This window comes from Mustela nigripes, chromosome 11 (assembly GCF_022355385.1).
Source record: "Mustela nigripes isolate SB6536 chromosome 11, MUSNIG.SB6536, whole genome shotgun sequence".
Classification (NCBI taxonomy): Eukaryota; Metazoa; Chordata; class Mammalia; order Carnivora; family Mustelidae; genus Mustela; species Mustela nigripes.
In genome coordinates, this window is record NC_081567.1 from 36492622 (window position 1) to 36508798 (window position 16177).

General features: G+C 56.1%; 3 protein-coding genes across 7 annotated transcripts in view; 1 reads left to right on the forward strand and 2 right to left on the reverse strand.

Annotated features, from left to right (window-relative positions):
- Positions 1-1143: 1143 nt before the first annotated feature.
- On the forward strand, positions 1144-3028 carry C11H16orf90 (chromosome 11 C16orf90 homolog). Its single transcript, XM_059415891.1, has 2 exons — positions 1144-1164; positions 1652-3028. The coding sequence occupies exons 1-2, from the start codon at positions 1144-1146 to the stop codon at positions 2147-2149; spliced, it is 519 nt and encodes a 172-aa protein (XP_059271874.1). The 3' UTR covers positions 2150-3028.
- Positions 3029-3179: 151 nt separating this feature from the next.
- NAA60 (N-alpha-acetyltransferase 60, NatF catalytic subunit) overlaps positions 3180-16177 on the reverse strand; it is a 43812-nt gene continuing 30814 nt past the window's right edge. For 2 of the 5 annotated variants that reach the window (XM_059415528.1, XM_059415527.1), the window contains exons 2-7: positions 15122-15237; positions 12487-12616; positions 11130-11226; positions 9959-10193; positions 8579-8926; positions 5890-8321 (exon numbers count right to left, since the gene is read on the reverse strand). In XM_059415528.1, coding sequence (XP_059271511.1) covers positions 8770-8926; positions 9959-10193; positions 11130-11226; positions 12487-12616; positions 15122-15231 — 729 coding nt within the window. In that variant the 5' untranslated portion in view covers positions 15232-15237 and the 3' untranslated portion in view covers positions 5890-8321; positions 8579-8769. Of the gene's footprint in view, positions 3269-5889; positions 8322-8578; positions 8927-9958; positions 10194-11129; positions 11227-12486; positions 12617-15121; positions 15331-16177 lie in introns of those variants that run through there. The other 3 variants (XM_059415530.1, XM_059415526.1, XM_059415531.1) reach the window with 3 other exon arrangements.
- Positions 15254-16177, reverse strand: part of ZNF174 (zinc finger protein 174) — a 61249-nt gene continuing 60325 nt past the window's right edge. Inside the window, exon 3 of the mRNA XM_059415516.1 lies at positions 15254-15341. Coding sequence (XP_059271499.1) covers positions 15316-15341 — 26 coding nt within the window. The 3' untranslated portion in view covers positions 15254-15315. The remainder of the gene's footprint in view (positions 15342-16177) is intronic.

Sequence of the window (16177 nt, forward strand, 5' to 3'; positions counted from 1 at the left end):
CTAAATGGTCTTGGTCCCCTTGTTGAAAATCAATTGACCACAGATGCATGACTTCATTTCTGGACTCTCCTTTTTATTACATTGGTTGAGATGTCGAGCCTTATACTCATTCCACACTGTTTTGGTTATTGTAGAATTAGAGTAAGTTTTGCAATCAGGGAAAAGGAATCTTCCAACTTTTTCTTTTTTGATATTGTTTTTGGGTATTTGGCTTGTAATTCCACATGAATTTTAAGATCAGCTTTCCTGTTTCTGTCTAAAAGACTATTGGGATTCTGATACGGATTGCACTGAATTTGTAGATCATTTGGGGGAGTCTTGCTGTCTTAACAATGTTAAACCTTCAATCCATAAACAAGGATTTTGGGGGGTATTCTATTTGTCAGTCTTTTTTTTTCTAGCTGTTTTGTAGTTTTCAATGTTATCTTGTACCTCCTTAGTTTTATTGTTTTATTCTTTTTGTTCCTTGCTAGTACATAAAAATACAATTTTTTGAGTAAGTGGATCTTATATCCTGTAACTAATAAGCTGGTTTCTCTCTACTGGTTTTTATCAGCTCAAAGCAGCTTTGTTTTTACATGTGAGTTAATGTTTTCCCTACATGAGAGCATGTCATCTGTGAATGAGGAGTGGTGAAAGTTTAACTTTTGAAGAAACTGCCTCCCAAAGCAGTGGTACCACTTTACATTCCCCTCAGCAGTACACGAGAGCTCCAGTTCTTCCACATCCTAATACTTGGTATGACCCACATGATACCCCATCATCTATTTATAGGGCAATAGACAGTGTAATTTCAGAAAAATTAAGTGACTTGCTCAGCTACCCTGAACCACCTCCTCAGGAGGCTCAAAGCACTGGCTCAGATCTCACTAAGTCTGTGTCCCTAAAGCCTCATTTCCCACCCATGGAGGAGCAAACTGAGACCCCAAGAGGTCACCCTGGGAGTGACTTTCCAGCCTGCAAGAGCTGAGTCTATTTTGTGTAGCTTGTCCCAAGTCAGAGGATCAGGGACCTCCCCTAGGGTTCCACCCCCTTCCCTTGCCCTCTACCCACCCTGCTCCAGCCCTAGGCAGCATCTCCTCCCAAACTTGGGAGTCCAGGAAGGCTGGGAGTCTTCCGTTTGACATCATAGAGCTGGTTGCCATGGGAGACCTGCAGACCCAGGTGGGGGAGAGCAGAGCCCTGCTGCACAGGAGGCCCAGCCGCTCCTCCCCCACCACGCTGGCCCTCCATGGAAGCCTTGGTCTGTGCGTTCTCTGAGCTGCGCATAAGAGAAGGTGCCGGGCTGCAGGGAGGAGTGGCAGGAGGAGAGATGCACTCCTATTCTGACCTGGGCCCAAAGCCACCAGTGGCCTCAGGGACATGCATGCTTGGGAGAGGGGAATGGCCACTGGTCTAGGCTGTGTGACCCTGGACTGTGATCCCGGACCCACTGCAATTTCTATACTGACACCAGAATGCTCTTTCTAGGGTAGGGGGAAGAAAGGGGTGGTAGAAAAGGCTTGAAATACTGAAAGAGCTCTTTCTGTCACGATCTCAGGCTTCTCAGACCTTCCTGTTGGTTGGGAAAGGGAAGAGGAGTAGTATGTGTGTGTTGGGTGCGGGGTGTTGGTGGGAGGCAGGGGACTACGCCCATCTGACGGAAAGGTAGAGTGAGGCTCAGCAAGTCTCAGGAGTGCCCATCACACCAGCTGGTCTTAGAGCATGTGACTGTGTTCTCCCTTCTTGGCTGTTGCGGCCTGCCAGCCACCACCCTCCTGCTCTCCCCTCTGCAGATGCAGTGAGCTGGACCCGAGGACATCCCAGCCACCCCGACACACCACCCAACATCTACGAGGGGGGTCTGGGGGCCCAGCAGCAGCAGTGCCCCAGTGCCCAGGGAAGCAAACCCAAGAACTTCCGGCTGCGCCACCTCCGGGGCCTGGCTCTCTACCTGCCAGGCCACATGCAGGCTGCTGGCCAGTGTGAGAGCCACTGGCTAGGCCGGCTCATGGCCAGGGGCTGCCTCCCACGGCCTGAGAGCATGGTCTGGCCCCTAGACCTGCCACAGGGGACTCTGGGCTCCGTTAACAGCCATTGCTCAGCCCTTCTGGAAGCTCCAGTGCCCAGGGACAGCCTGGGAAATACAGGTAAGCACCTGTCTGGGTGACGCAGGGCTGGAGACAGGAGGGAACGACTCAGGGAAGGGTTGGCTGAGGACTCAGGTGGACAGAGATGGGCCCTTCTTCATTCCCAAGGTTCCGGGGTTCCTGTCCCAGCTCTGCACTCAATGAAGGACCTTGGACAGCTCCCCACCATCACCCCTGCTGTCCCCAGCTTCAGTGTGCCCATTTATAAAATGAGGGGGTGGTTAGACAAGGGTCCTTTCAGCTTGAACCATCTGTTTCCTCCTCCTTCCTCCCTCCCTCATGGGCTCTCTTTCAGGAGAATTCCCCCTCCCTTCCTATTTTGAAGAATGCCTGGTTCTGCGGGTTGAGGAGGGGTTTGTAGGATAGCCTGGCAGCCTCCACTTGGGTCCCTCTGAGTGATTTGTCTCTCCCTACTTTCCTCAGCTTCCAGTTCCAGCATGGACCCAGCCAAGGGTGTCCCCTCCCAGCTGGGTCCCTCCGAAGGCTTGGGGCTCAGATCCAAGAGGTCCTGGGGGGCCTCAGAGGAGTCCACATGTCCCTTATGCAAGCGAACCCGCTCTGGGGCTCTGGAGAGACCATAGGGATCTGAGTGCCAAGCCTGGCTGTCCCAGCTGTGGACAGGAGGAAAAAGGATGGCTCAGGAGGAGGCAGGCTCAGGAGGAGGCAGGAAGGGCTCAGTCCCTACCGGCAGTCGTCCCACACTGAGACACCCCAGCAGCTGCCCAGCACCAGAGCTTGGGCTAGCCTCAGGAAGAAGACTTAAGGGGGGGGAGGGAGGAGGAAGTCCTTCAGGAGGAGCAGAAAAAATAGAAGCCCTTGCAGCCTGCTCCAGCTCAGGTCGGCCACTTGTCCCTGGGAGGCCAGGCTGAGCGGAGATTTAGGCCCCAAGAGGCCGGGGAGCCTGAAGGTCTAATTTCAATAAAAGCCAAGGCCTGCACCTTCTTGTCCCTGGGTCTGTCTGTGGCGAGGTCAATGCAGAGAAAGAGCCTCTTGGAGCACCTGCCATCTGTGTTGAGAGTGAATTTCCAGGTTGATGCCAGGGAAGATCCAAGGTGCTACTGGTGTTGGTTCCGAAGTGAACGTCCTCCTCTGGCGGGGGAAACTCCTTGAAGTCTTCCTGGATGTACATCTCAAAAGACCTAAATGCAAGCCACGCCATCTAGCTGAGACCGCGGAGGACAAATGAAGCAGGCCAGGTGTAGGGAGGGTGTGGGGGAAGACAGCAAGCTGAACCCCATGCCACCACTTACAGTCCTTGGTTAGTTCACTGCCCCTTGGGGGACCCCTGGCTGCCCTGTCCCTCCACACAGGATGGGTACAGTCCTTCTCCCAGGAAGGCTGGTCTCCAGGCACATACAGTTTGGACTCCTCTGTACCAAGGTGTCTCAACCTTGACTCTGCTGACATTTGGGTCTGGATCTTTCTGCTGGGGCTGCCATCCTGTTCGTTGTAGTATGTCCCCCAGTGTGATAATCAGGTGTCTCCAGACAGTGTCAATGTCCCCTGGGCAGGTGTGTGTGTGTGTGTGTGTGTGTGTCAGAATCACTCTGGTTGAAATCCCGTTCTATATCACTAGACCTCAGCCCGGGGGGGGGACAGGATGGGATGTCCTGGGTTTATTTCAGTGCCCCACACTGTGTGGCTGACTTCCAGTCCCAGCAGCCCAGGTCAGCCTGTGGCTGAGCCGGCCCCACCAGGGGCTCCAGGCAAATCACGTGATGATGTCAAGGACACTCTGGACACCTGGACAGCTGGGTTCCTTTCAGATGGAGAGGAATAATCCATAAGGTCCCCTCCCAGCCCTTGTACCTTGGTCTCATTTTGGAGGTCCCTGCGGGATTTTCAGGTTGTTACAGTGTGGCTGTGGTCATGGGCGGTGGGAGCCTGAGTTGCAGCAGCCAGAGAACAGCCCTAGAAGGAGGACTGATGAGAGATGTTGAATGCTCCAGCTGGGACCAGGACAGAGACATAGTTACTCAGCAGGTCCACCAGATGATCCACTTGAGGGGATGACAAAAAGGGTGTCTCCTCCGTCTGCCACAACACCTACTGCCTCAGAAGGCCAAGGCCAGGTAGGATGAAGACAGAAGCTAGGGAGGCTGTCCCAGGCACTGGGCAGAAATGAGATCTTGCCAGAAGCCACAGTATGTGGTCCATGCAGATAGTCAGAGGTGCAATCCCCTCACTTTTGGAGGAAGCTGTGAGGCTCAGAGGGGAGCAGAGGCCACTCCACAGTCCAGATCCTGGGACACCCAGGCTGTGGTCAGTGGCCACTGTGCTGGCCTCTAATGTGTGCGTCCCAGTATCTGGCTCATGGAGTCCCCCTCCCCTCACCTTGAATTGGGACTGGCTCAAGGTCTTGTTTGACCAACAGAATGTGGCCCCACCAGGGAGGGGCTCCAGGCAGATCTGGCCTGAAGGATGCCTGGCAGCTTCCAGTGTGTGCACTGGGGGAGGCCTGTCTCACATGATGGGAAACCAGGTCAGTCCGGGAGAGGCCATATGGAGGGAGCCACAGCCAGAGCCACAGCCAGAGCCACAGCCAAGCTCTGGGCCCTCCTGGAGTGATTCATGGGCCCCAGCCCTTCCATGGGAGAGACTGCTGCAGCAGACAAGCTGGGTCCAAAGAGAACTTGCTGGGCTGACCTCTACACAGTTCCTCCCTCAACCTCCCGAGACTTTCTTGAAAAATACTCTGGGAGAGGCTGAGAGCGAAGCCATAGTCCCAGTGTCCTGGGGCCCAGGAGCTGACGTGAAGGAACATCCCAGAGCAGCAGACACTCGTGGAAATGTGCACTCACTACCCTGGGGACACTGTGCCCTTGAAGCCCACTTCAGGGAGGCCGTCCTGGGAAGGCACAGCTGTGTTCAGGGCAAGGCTCAACCACGAGCCCCATCCTCCCAGGGGGCAAGCTGACAGTCGGCCACACAGCCAGGCAAGGGCCCCAGCGAGTCCGCTACTTACTCCTGAAGCTGGCCCAGCGGCACAGAGGGAAATGCACCAACATTAGTAACCTGGGTGTGACTTGCCAGCACCAGGGACACTGCTCGGTGCCCCTTCTGGGGTATCAACCCCTCCTCTGCCCCGGGGCTCCCCCACACCCAGCTCTGCAGGTGCCTCTGCCCTGTGCCCCAGGGAGGGCTGCCTGGATCATGCCCGACCCCCGGGGAGCAGCACACGTGGGCTCTGGAGGGGTCCCAGCCTGGGCTGGGCTCTCCGGCCACCATGCACGTGCTGAGTCGCTGTGAGCTAACTCACAGTTCCTGAACCAGTCTTCATCTGCCCAATGGAGTGGCAAACAAGACCTCCTTCCCCAGAGTGGCCAGAAGCTCCGAGGTGAGACTGGTGGAAACCCCTGGCCCCAGGCTTGGCCCAGCCAGAGGAACCCTCCCCCAGGCTCCCATGCTGCGGCCCAGAGTCCCCACCTGACAATTGAGTTGAGTCCCCTGTGGAACCTTCTCTAAGCCAGGACAGTGCCTCGTGACAGGAACAGGCCCTAGCTAAGGCCATGAGCTGCAGAGAGATCCCCGAACCGCTGGTGGCCACTGAGGGCCTTCTGCTCTCAGAGCCTGGTGCGCTGCTCAGCTCTAGAACTGCTTCCCCACCACTGTGTTCTTCAGCAGATGAGGCAAAAGCAGTCAGCCCTTTAAGCTAGAAGCCCTCCCTGGAACTTGACAGTGGACAAACAGCTCCTGATCTGCCCTTAGCCACAGAGCTGGGGCCCAAAGTGTGGCGGCCTAGCACTGGAAAGACAAGATGTGACCAATTAAAGTCTGTTTATTTGTAATGAGACAAAACACTACAATCTGTTCAACACTGGGCTGGACACTGCAGTGATTGGGGGCACGGAGGGAAGGGCAGGGCAAGGCCTCTGAGCTCGATTATGAATGTCCAAGGCAAAACCTTCCAGAAGACTCTTCCTGACCCCTCGGGGCAGAAATAAAAATCACACGTCACCGTTGATTCAGATGAGAGAGAACACCAAGCTGGGCCTCAGCATGTCGCCAAGGTCAGTGCAGAGGTGGGGACAGGTCAGCGAGCCGGGGACCTGTCCCTGAGGGGGACACCGCCAGTCAGAAGGTGGTTGGAGGAGGAAAAGTGCTTCCCGGGCCCAGGGCTCGCCTTCCTCTTGAGAACACCTTTCTCCCACCCAGAGAGTGGAGGCGGCTCCACGCTGGGCAGTTCTGGGGGAGGGGAGCATGGCAGTCACTCGGCCCTCGGCCCTCAGCCTGGTTGCTTCCCCCTTCTCCTGCCCTAAGGCCGGCGCACCGCGGCCATGGCTCCATGACACTGCAGCAACACTGGGCATGACTGCCACCCCCCTCTACTGCAGAGGGCCGGGCAGGCGGCAAGCAGCAGTGGGGGTGGGGGTAAGGGTGATGCCAGAAGCGAGTGATGTTCGCACGCACACTTCTTGGCTCTGACAGCCTCTCCTGTCTCTGCCCCTGGGGGCTGAGGGGCCGCAAGGCACGTGATGGCCCCCAGCCCCAAAGGCTGGGCCCCATTGGATCGAGAGCACTCGACTTCCTCCTGTCTTCATCTTGGGAGCTGTAGCTCATGGATTTGGGGGCTGGGGAGGGGACCCCCGGGAACCTCACTGCCCCTGTCCTCAGCCCAGCTCTGGGGGAAGCTCAGGTGAGCCAACACCTGCCATCTAATAGGCAGATCCGCGCTCCCGAAGACAGCGAGAAGCCCTCAGCAGGAGGGCACCGGAGGACTTGACCTCCCGAGTCAGGGTCTAAGCCCCCGAGTATAAGGGCCTGCTTAGCCAGAGCGAGCCATTTTTTTGTTTATGCAGAAAACTTAGATTGAACCTGCCCCTTCCCCCAAGAGGAAAGCGCTTAGAAACAGAACGGATGAAATACGGCCAAATAGCCCCAATAACAGACCGCAGATACCAGGACATGTCAGGCTGAGCAGAGATAACGGAGCCCAGATACAGGGACGTGTTCGGCCAGGTGGAGACGTCCAATCAAGTGAAAGTGCACGTATTACCCGCCAAGAAGTGTGAGCCCCGCCTTTTAGGCGCCAGACAAAGGCGCCAATTCTAGCCAAGGTTATAGGCTGAATCAAGTAACTACTATAGGGTGAACTGTAATTCAACTGGCCACCTGTATGTGGCCAGGCTCAACCACATGGCCTTTACTCTATAAAAGTTAGTCTGTGAGGCTGGGAGGGGTCCCCTCTTTGCAAGAGACGGCCCTGGCCGATCAGTTTGATTCTTGATGCTTGGTGCGAAATAAAACTTTGCTTGACCTTCGCTTTGTATCAGTCTCGCTCCTTTGACCATGGACCCAACACGAGCTCTGTGCTTGGGTGAAAAGCCTCTGGGCTCTGTCCACCAAGCGACAGCCCCTCACAGAGAGGCAAGGGCTGCTCCCCCCACCCCAGGCTTCTGCGGGCTGGTTTTGGACAAGGATCTGGCATTCCCTTTCACCCCCTTGTTTCTGAGGCTCCCCTGTCTTTAGGGTGAGGTCTGTCCCTAACACCTGGGTTCCTCCCTTCCAATAAAAGTTCATTCCGGCTTTGGAGAAAGGAGCTAAAAGGAACCAGCAGTGGAGGGGAAGAAATCAGAAGAGGAAACAGACCACAGCGAATGCTGCCACACCCCAGCCAGCCAGCAGGGCTGGCACATGTGCGTGAAGGCGGGACCAGGGCGCACGCAGGCAGATGCGGCGGTTTCCGGAGGTTACCAGAAAAGGAAAGAGGGCTGGAAGAGCCTGTGGGAAAGAAGAGGGGAGCAGGGGTGAAGGCCCCCAAGGAGATGTCCTGCTCTAACCTGGAGCACGAGCCCTCCAGGACCGGAGTCCCTCCCAGTCTGCACACAAATCAAGGCACAGATGGGGGAATCCAGCCCAAGTGGTCATGCAGTGCCGCCGTGTGAGTCCCCCCCAGCACCCAAGTGCTCTGGGCTGCATCCGTGCACCAGGGTGTGGGCCTGGCAGTCCGTGTGACCCCTTGTGGCTCGGAAGTCTGAGAGACAGCTCTCTGTGGCACTCATGACCTCAGAAGTGGGCACATCTGAGCAGAGCTCTGGTTTACCAGGCACCTGCCCCAAGCAGCTGCTGCCAAAGCAGACCTGGGCGCTCGGCCACGATGCAGAAGGAGGGCAGCTGAGTGGTTGGGGCCGGCGGGAGGAGGAGCTTGATCTTTTGGTGCCTTCTCCATTTTTGAACCATGTGAATGCATTCCTGTTTAAAATGTAGTTCAGGAAGTGAAAAGAAAGAAGTCTGGCCAAGGGCTCAAGGACTCAGTTTTCCTTCCTGAAGTTTCTGAAAGTCAGTCAGGCTACCTCAGCTCTTGGGACCACTTCCCAACATCCCGGTGCCTCAAGTGCCACTCAGGCCCTCCTGTTTTTACAGATGAGGGCGGCACGGGCTTCATTTCCTGGTACCACCATCACACGGGGCTCTGCTCCCCTCTCCCCACGCCACCCGCTCCCAAGTACCTGTCAGAGACCAGGTGTGCCCGCGACGCTCTGCTCCGAGCCTGCGTAGCACTGGGCCTGCAGCTGGGGCAGGCCAACGGGCCCGGCAAGGGGTCACCGGCTCCTCTGTAGATGACAGAAGTCCAACAGCCAGGAAGGCGGTTCTGCGGGGTGCCGGAGGGCAGGGCCTGCTGGTGGCTGCCCAGCTGGCATCACATGGTCCGGCTGTAGGCAATGCCTCCCTTGCTGGAGATGCCAGACCACGGCAGGAAGCTGCAGAGCAGGCTGTGGGCCTGACGGTAGATCCTGTGCGGGATGGAGCAAGGGCTGAGGTTCGCTAGCGCAGAGCCCAGGTGTTGGATGTAGTCCGTGGGGCTCCGTTAAGGAAGACTCCGACTTGCCTGGCCTGCCCACGCACCCCTGGGTGGCACCGTCAGCAGGGAACCACATGGTCATCTGCAGGACTGCATGCAGATGCCACACCGTTTCTGAAGGACACCCAAAGCTCCGGAGAGTCTTTCAGCTGGAGGTCCTCTGCTGTGCCAAATAAGCAAAGGTGGCACACGGTGCAAGAGGACCTTCTGGCAAGGCCTCGGGCACAGGGACACCTGGACCAAAGCTGGCAGACGGGGACTGTGGGCTGGAGCGACAGGTATGCTGGAAGAGCAAGCGTTCCCAGTTCACTCCCACGCTCAGTCATCAGAAGGCAGGGCCCTGTCCCTGGGACAAGGAGGGGGGGTCCCATCTTCACAGGGACTAGGAGGCCTGCAGGGTCTGGGGCCATGCTTCTCCCTCCTGTTTACTCCCCTGTGACATGACTAAATCGTTGCCTCCCCGGGTTCATTCCTCGCATGCTCACAGAGTGTCAGGGGCCACACCCTCCATCAGGGAGTCTCCCAGCCTCCCTTCTTCCTATCCCAGCCCAGAGAGGGCTAAAGAGAGAGTAGGGGAGGAACACAGCTATAGGTCACAGGCCTCAGGAAAGAAAAGGTCTGAACCCAAGTGATCCAAACAGCCAGCAATTCTCTTCGCCCCACTGTGTGTCTTCTCCCCAGCCCGAACAAGGCCCGCTGAGGGCAGGGGATGGTCTGCTGGGCTCACAAGTGTCTCTCCTGCGCGCCCGGAGCAGGAGGCTCTCCATTGCTATTTCGTGGGTGGGTGGGTGGACCACGGGCTGAGAGTGTTAAAGCCCACAGCTCATGCCAGCTGAAGTCTGAGGAACACTGAGCACAACCAGATCTACCCACAGCACCACCTGGTCAGGAAAAATGTGTCCCGTGAGCTTGGCCTTGTGAATCACGTGAAGGCAACGGGGCTCCATCTGGCATGTGGGCCCTGCCCCTGCAAGTCACCCTTGAGGCTGGGAAGCCGCATCCCTCACCCCCGAGAAGTAAAGGATATAGGATTGTCCAGGGAGGATGGCCGCCGTTGATGTAGAGCACATAGGTGAAGCCATCTTTGAGGACCCCTCGGATGGAGTAATAATAGGGGAGATAGTGATGTTGCTTAAAGTCTCTGTTTTCATAGAAGTTTATTGCTGTGTTGTTGGTGGTGAGGACATGCAGGTAGATGGCTTTGCAGTGGTCTTGGGCAGTGGTTGATATGTGATCCTTCAAACTCTCAAGTAAAAGGGAACCTGCAGGAGAAGGGGTGACAGTCACACACAGCAGGACAGGCTGGCAGGGTGCATGAAGCAGACGAAGAAGCGACCTTGCCAGACATGTCTACACATCTCCCTGCCACTATACCGAAGATGGAACTCCCAAAACCACCCGGTCAAAGCCCCTAAAATCCCAAAGCCAGATGGGGCTCGTCTGCCGCACACTGTCGGGCATCTGGAACCATACACTGGGGCCAGGGAGTTCCCTTGAAGGGGCTGGGCCCAGGGAGGAGACTCACTAAACTCTCCTATGATGGAAAGAGCAAACTCGAGCCCTGGAAAAGGCAGACCAGGCAGGCCTGGGTCACACAGGAAGACCGCTGCCTACTGGCCGGGTGGCAGAGTGGGGGGAACCTGGGGACAGGCCTGGGCACAGCTCCCAGCATGCAGTGGGCGTCTGATAAACGGCAGCCGGACTGGTTTTTTCTCTTTTTTAAAAAAGATTTTATTTGTCAGATAGTGAGAAGGAGAGAGCACAAGCAGGGGGAGTGGCAGGAGGAAGAAGAAGCACGCTCCCTGCTGAGCAGGGAGCCCAATGTGAGACTTGACCTCAGGATCCCTCGTGATCTCAGGGATCACGACCTGAGCTGAAGGCAGACGCTTAACCTGACTGAGCCCCCCAGGCGTCCCTGGGACTATTTTTCTATCCTTAATCAAGAACACTTTGGGACCAAACATAAGTCGTGTGTGGTGGCAGGTGTGCTGAGAGGGGCCCATTCCCCAGAGACCTGACGGTGGGTGCAAACGGCGCAGGTTGAAGGCCCATGGACTGGTGGTGGGGCAGGAGGCTGAACGTCCTTGCAGGACGGGGGGGACGAGGGACATTTATGGGCTGGTCATCGGCACATGGGAAATGACTGGACAGGGAGGCTGGAGCAGACGTGGCGTGCCCTCGAGCCCGGCGCCCCTTACCTATGCCGTGCTTCCTGAACTCCTTCACTACTCCCAGACTTAGAATGTATGCAACCTGCGTGTCAACAGAGAAGTTGGAGGCTAGAATATCTCCATCCTGAAGGAAAAGGCAGACACGGAGGCAGATTAACGGCTGAGGCACCTGGTACAGGGCACATCTCACCCACCAACTCCCTGATCATGACACTTCCGGGGGCAGAGGTTGGGGCGCGAGGGGACAGAGCAAAGGATAATGGAGAGTCACCCCCACAACCCACACAGAAATGACAGGGTGCAGGTCCTTGGGGCACACATGGCTCAGCTAAGGCACAGAGTGTTGCTTCTCTTGGGGATGCGTGGTGCTCCCGGCACAGGGCGGTAACAGGGATTCAACCGTGCTGCACGGACACGTACGGGGCGCTGGGGACCAGACGAAGCTTGAAAAGGTTTGCCTTGGATCGCACGCTGCCCCCAGGTGGTCTCTAAGTAGAGGGAGCGGGGGCCTTAGCCACCCCTCCACTGCCCTGCGCCGCCCACATCGCCCCATGCCCGCGCCCCGGTTTCGGAGATGGAGTTCCGGCCTGGGAGGCTACTGAATCTCACCTCCGTGCGAGACCAAGTGGAATTAAAAAGCTCAGCAGGAAGCTGGTAGTTCTTAAAAGAAGCTACCTTTGCCAGAATCTAATTATGGGCAAAATGGAGTATACTTGACAGGGTCAGGTCTTTCAAAGGGAGATGTCTTTACTGTACTTCTGAGGAAATAACCTGAAGCTAAACAGGTAGAACCAGCTGCCCGTTGTCAGCGGGTTCTTTCCTGCCCTTGAAGTACACACCCACACGGTAAGCACTGCTCCGTCCCGAAGATGACCAAAACTGTTAGGCCGAAGCTTGACCCAAGACAACCACGTGGAACCATGTGTCTGTGGCCATGACCTCGTGTTTTACTTTACACTCAGGACAGAGCTTGCTTACATGGGCCCCCCAGACCCTTAGGAGTTCTGACACAAATCTAAGACAAGGATGAAAAGATCTCCGCTAACCGGAACCTGGCATGTCCTTCCACCAACCACAGCACTGCTGGCCGTTTCTACGAATCCCCGATCCTCCCAGAGCCCCCGACAACTCTGGGGGCTCTCAGCGTGTCATTTACACTCCTCCCTACTCTGAAATGACAGTCGTTGTGAAGCCTGCGGCTGGGTCTCCTGTTCGTGGCTAACTGTATCACCTACACCCAGGAAGAAACCAACCCAACTGGGGATGCGTCCCGCAATGGATTCAGGCTCCTAGGAGAAAGGGCCACAGAGCAGGCAGCGTGATTTGGTCGCGCATCCCAGTGGCCCGTGCAGTGACAGGGAATCCCCTCGCTACACACACTTACCTCCTTGTGTATTTTGCTCCTACTTTTTATTTCGGCTACTATCATTCCCACGATGGCGCCTCTGTAGGTTGCGGCAAGGGAAAAGAACTTCTTGTTGGAGGTGATATCACGATACCATGAGTCTGGGTACCTGAGGAGGAGAACAAACTGAGGTGAACCTGCAAAGGTCAAGTTTAACTAACATTGGGCTTCACAGGGGAACCACAGTGTGCCCACCACTCCAGGCTAAGAAGGAGACTGCACCAGACGGTCTTCTTAAAGCATGATCTGTCTAGATGGGACTGGGGATTTCTTTTCTTTTTTTTTTTTTTTAAAGATTTTATTTACTTATTTGACAGAGACAGCGAGAGAGGGAACACAAGCAGCAGGAGGGGGAGAGGGAGGAGCAGGCTTCCTGCCCAGCAGGGAGCCCAATGTGGGGTTCAATCCTGTGACCCTGGGATCATGACCTGAACCGAAGGCAGATGCTTAAAATGAGCTACCCAGGTACCCCAGGACTAGGAATTTCTTAAAAATGTCTTTTTCTTTCCTTAAGAAGAGAAAAAATTTTTTTAAAATTTCTTATTTACTTGGGGGGGAGGGGCAGAGGAAGAGGGAGAAACTCAAGGCAACCCTGAGCACAGAGCCCAATGCAGGACTTGATCTCATGACCCTGAGATCATGACCTGAGCCTAAACCAAGACTCAGACACTTAACTGACTGAACTAGCCAGGAGCCCCTAAACAAGACTGGGAACTTCTGATTGGAAAAATGATTTTACTATTATTACAGGAGAGATGAGAGGGAAAATCCTTTTGACGACATTCTCTTTATGAGAGCAGGATGTGGAGGGACAGCTGGAAGAGGTAAGACTGATGGCCCCTGATGCCCCACAGACCTGAGTGATTTCCAAGAATTCTGTGAGTCCTTTTGAAGACTGGGGGTGTGGGGAGAGCCAAGTTCACAGGTGAATGGCATTTGAGTTCACTGCACCTCCCTGGGCAGGGGCAGGGACAAGCCTTTGAGGGCAGGGTATGGCTTGGGTTGCTAGGGGCTGTTCACCAAGACCACCAACCAGCGGAGCAAGATGAGAACTTTCAGTGCAAAGCCCCTGGATGGTAACAAAAACAGACTCAACCATAGCCAGAAGGCATGGTCAGAAGGGCAGGGGCACTTGGGGCCTCGGGAAGTGTGGGTTTTTTAATTTGGAGTAGACATAACAGGTTAGTCTAAGATGCCTTTGTTGAGACCAAGAGCTGGGAAAGGGCGCCATACCCTCTCAGTGACATAGCAGACAGGTCCTCTACTCGGTTCTGCTCTGGAGAGGCCATTGACCACCCACCAGAAGGTCCTACAAGGCATCACCCTCACCCCTCCCTGGTCCTCTTCACACAACCCAGGGGGCTCGGCTGGCGTGGCAGCCAGAACACGGAGCTACCACCATACAGCGTGTGGGCCTGCAGTTCACTCCGCTGTCTTTGGAACCTGAGGCCTTGGCTGTAGGAAGCTGTGAGCAGAGGCCGGCAGGCCGGGTGCCTCAGGAGCCACAGCCCCGTGTGGCTCTACCAGACGCATGCGCCCTCCATGGGGCCTGATCCAAGCACATACTAGGCTACTCTGCAGCGGCAGTGGGACTGCTGGTGGAAGCAGGGCCCCTCTGTGACCCTGAAGACACCACTGGCTCGCATCCCCCCCACCCCAGGGGCTGAGGCACCTCCTACCAGAGCCTGCCCGTCCCCGCCATCCCTGCCTGCAACAGGTTGTTAAACCATCAGTCTGAGGTCAGGACTCTCCTGTAAACACGAGGCCTAGCAGGATCTAGTTCATTTTTTAACAAGATGTTTGTTTTTGTTTGAAAATAAAGAATTCTTGTGATGAGAACTCCGGATTTACAGTCTGAACACCTTGCCGCATGTGACATATACAGCAGTGTTCCCTCTGGCTGGCGTGCTGCCCATCACACTGGTACTTCTTTATCTTCTAACTGCCAGGCAGTAAAACGAAGCCTGCGCCCACTCTTTCCATACAAAAGCTGGATGTGCCCATGATGGAAGCAAAGCGACAAAACTGCAGCTAATAATCTGCCCCCCAGGCTACGGGAAACATCCTGCTCTGGTGAACAACCCTAAGCGTTCATCTGGCGCATGTTTTCAAATAAAAGCAGGATTGGGATACGCCCTCTGCCTAGTCTGCGGTTTCCGTGTATTCTCTCATTTAAAGGAGTCCTCGTCAGCAAACATACCTGCTCTTCCGCAGACGCCTGCCCCCGCCCCCAGCTGAGTAACGAGCACTTGCAGGCGTGCACCCCAATGGACGGAACCGAGGCCGCAGCCCTGACAGCCACGCTGCTGCTCAGTGCTCTGAATCGTCAGCAGCGCGCACTGGACATCTGCTCAGCTAAAGACCCTCCGGAGAGGCCTTCCGGGGAACTCTCTGTGCCGGGGAGGCCGTGAGCTGGAAAGAGGCCGATGGCAGTCAGGGCCCGACGCCCGGGGTCCAACAACAGGCAAGGTAACCCTGGGCCACCACGGCACCTCCAGGCCATGCTGGCTGTCCCAGCAAGTCGTCTGGCTCAGGCACCTGCGCTTCTGAGAGTGGCCCCCCGCCCCCCACCCCACCAAAGTGCAGCTGGGACAGTGGGCGCCGCTCAACTTACTCAATGGGGAACCAATCGCCGCACAGATGCTTCACGGTGTCTATGTCATCGTGGCAGAGGAGGCGTAGGCTGACCTCGCTGAGGGCGCTGGACGGCACCACCTCTGTCATTCACACCTGCAGGGAGGGAGGCGGCGTCAGGAGGGCAGCCGCGCCCCGTCACCAGCCCACGGAACCGGGCACTGTCACCGCACGCTACTTCCTCCTCTTCTCATGCTCACCTGTGAGGCAGGCAAGACAGGGAAACTAGTACTGTCCCCCATAGACAGACATCTCCTCAGTAACTGCACAGAGAGTGTCTCTCACCACAGCCCTGAGCACAGGGGGCAGTCATCCCCACACTGCAGATGAGGAAATGGGGTGCCTCTCCCCACCCCGCTCCTCCCCGTCTGCTCCCGCCTCTCTCTCCCTCTCTGTCACTGCAGAGAGCACCCCCTCCTCCCACTTCACCCCACACCCCCACCTCTCCCAACCGGGTCTCATCTGGGGCAGCCTGGTGTGGGGCGACAGTTGGGCTGGATTTCAGCGGAAGTGGCACCAGCTGGCGGGGCTGTTTCTCCTCCCCGACTCAGCCAACAGAGTCTCGTGGGCAGGGAGACAGACCACGAGACAGGCCAAAGTTCAAATCAAGGGTCATGAGTTGCTAATAATTCTTTTATTTTAAAAAATATATTATTTATTTATTTATTTTACAATGGATCCTGCATTCTTATTTTTCTTTCAGCAACCTCCATGCCCAGCATGTGGCCCGACCGCGTGACCCTGAGATTGAGGACTAGGCAGGCGCGCTGCCCACAACTCTTCTGAATCAGGAGGGTGTGTTCAGCCCAGGCTGCTGCTGGAGCAGCCTGTTTCAGTTAAAGGCAGGCAGGTGGAAAGGCTGGGCTCCGACAAAGAACCTGCACCCCCAGGATTTAATGACTACAAGAAAGCAGAACCTGCCACCTCAGGTCTAGCAGCCCCTCGAGCCCAGCCTCTAACCGCGATGTGAAATTCGCTAATCACTCAGGGATCCCCCTAAAATGCTGGGCCCGGACCCAATCGAGCCTCCACGCCT

Coding starts and splice junctions, on each gene's coding strand:
- C11H16orf90 (XM_059415891.1), top strand. CDS start 1,144: ATGGGAGACCTGCAGACCCAG. Junction 1,165..1,651: donor TGGGAGACCTGCAGACCCAG/GTGGGGGAGAGC, acceptor ACGGAAAGGTAG/AGTGAGGCTCAGCAAGTCTC.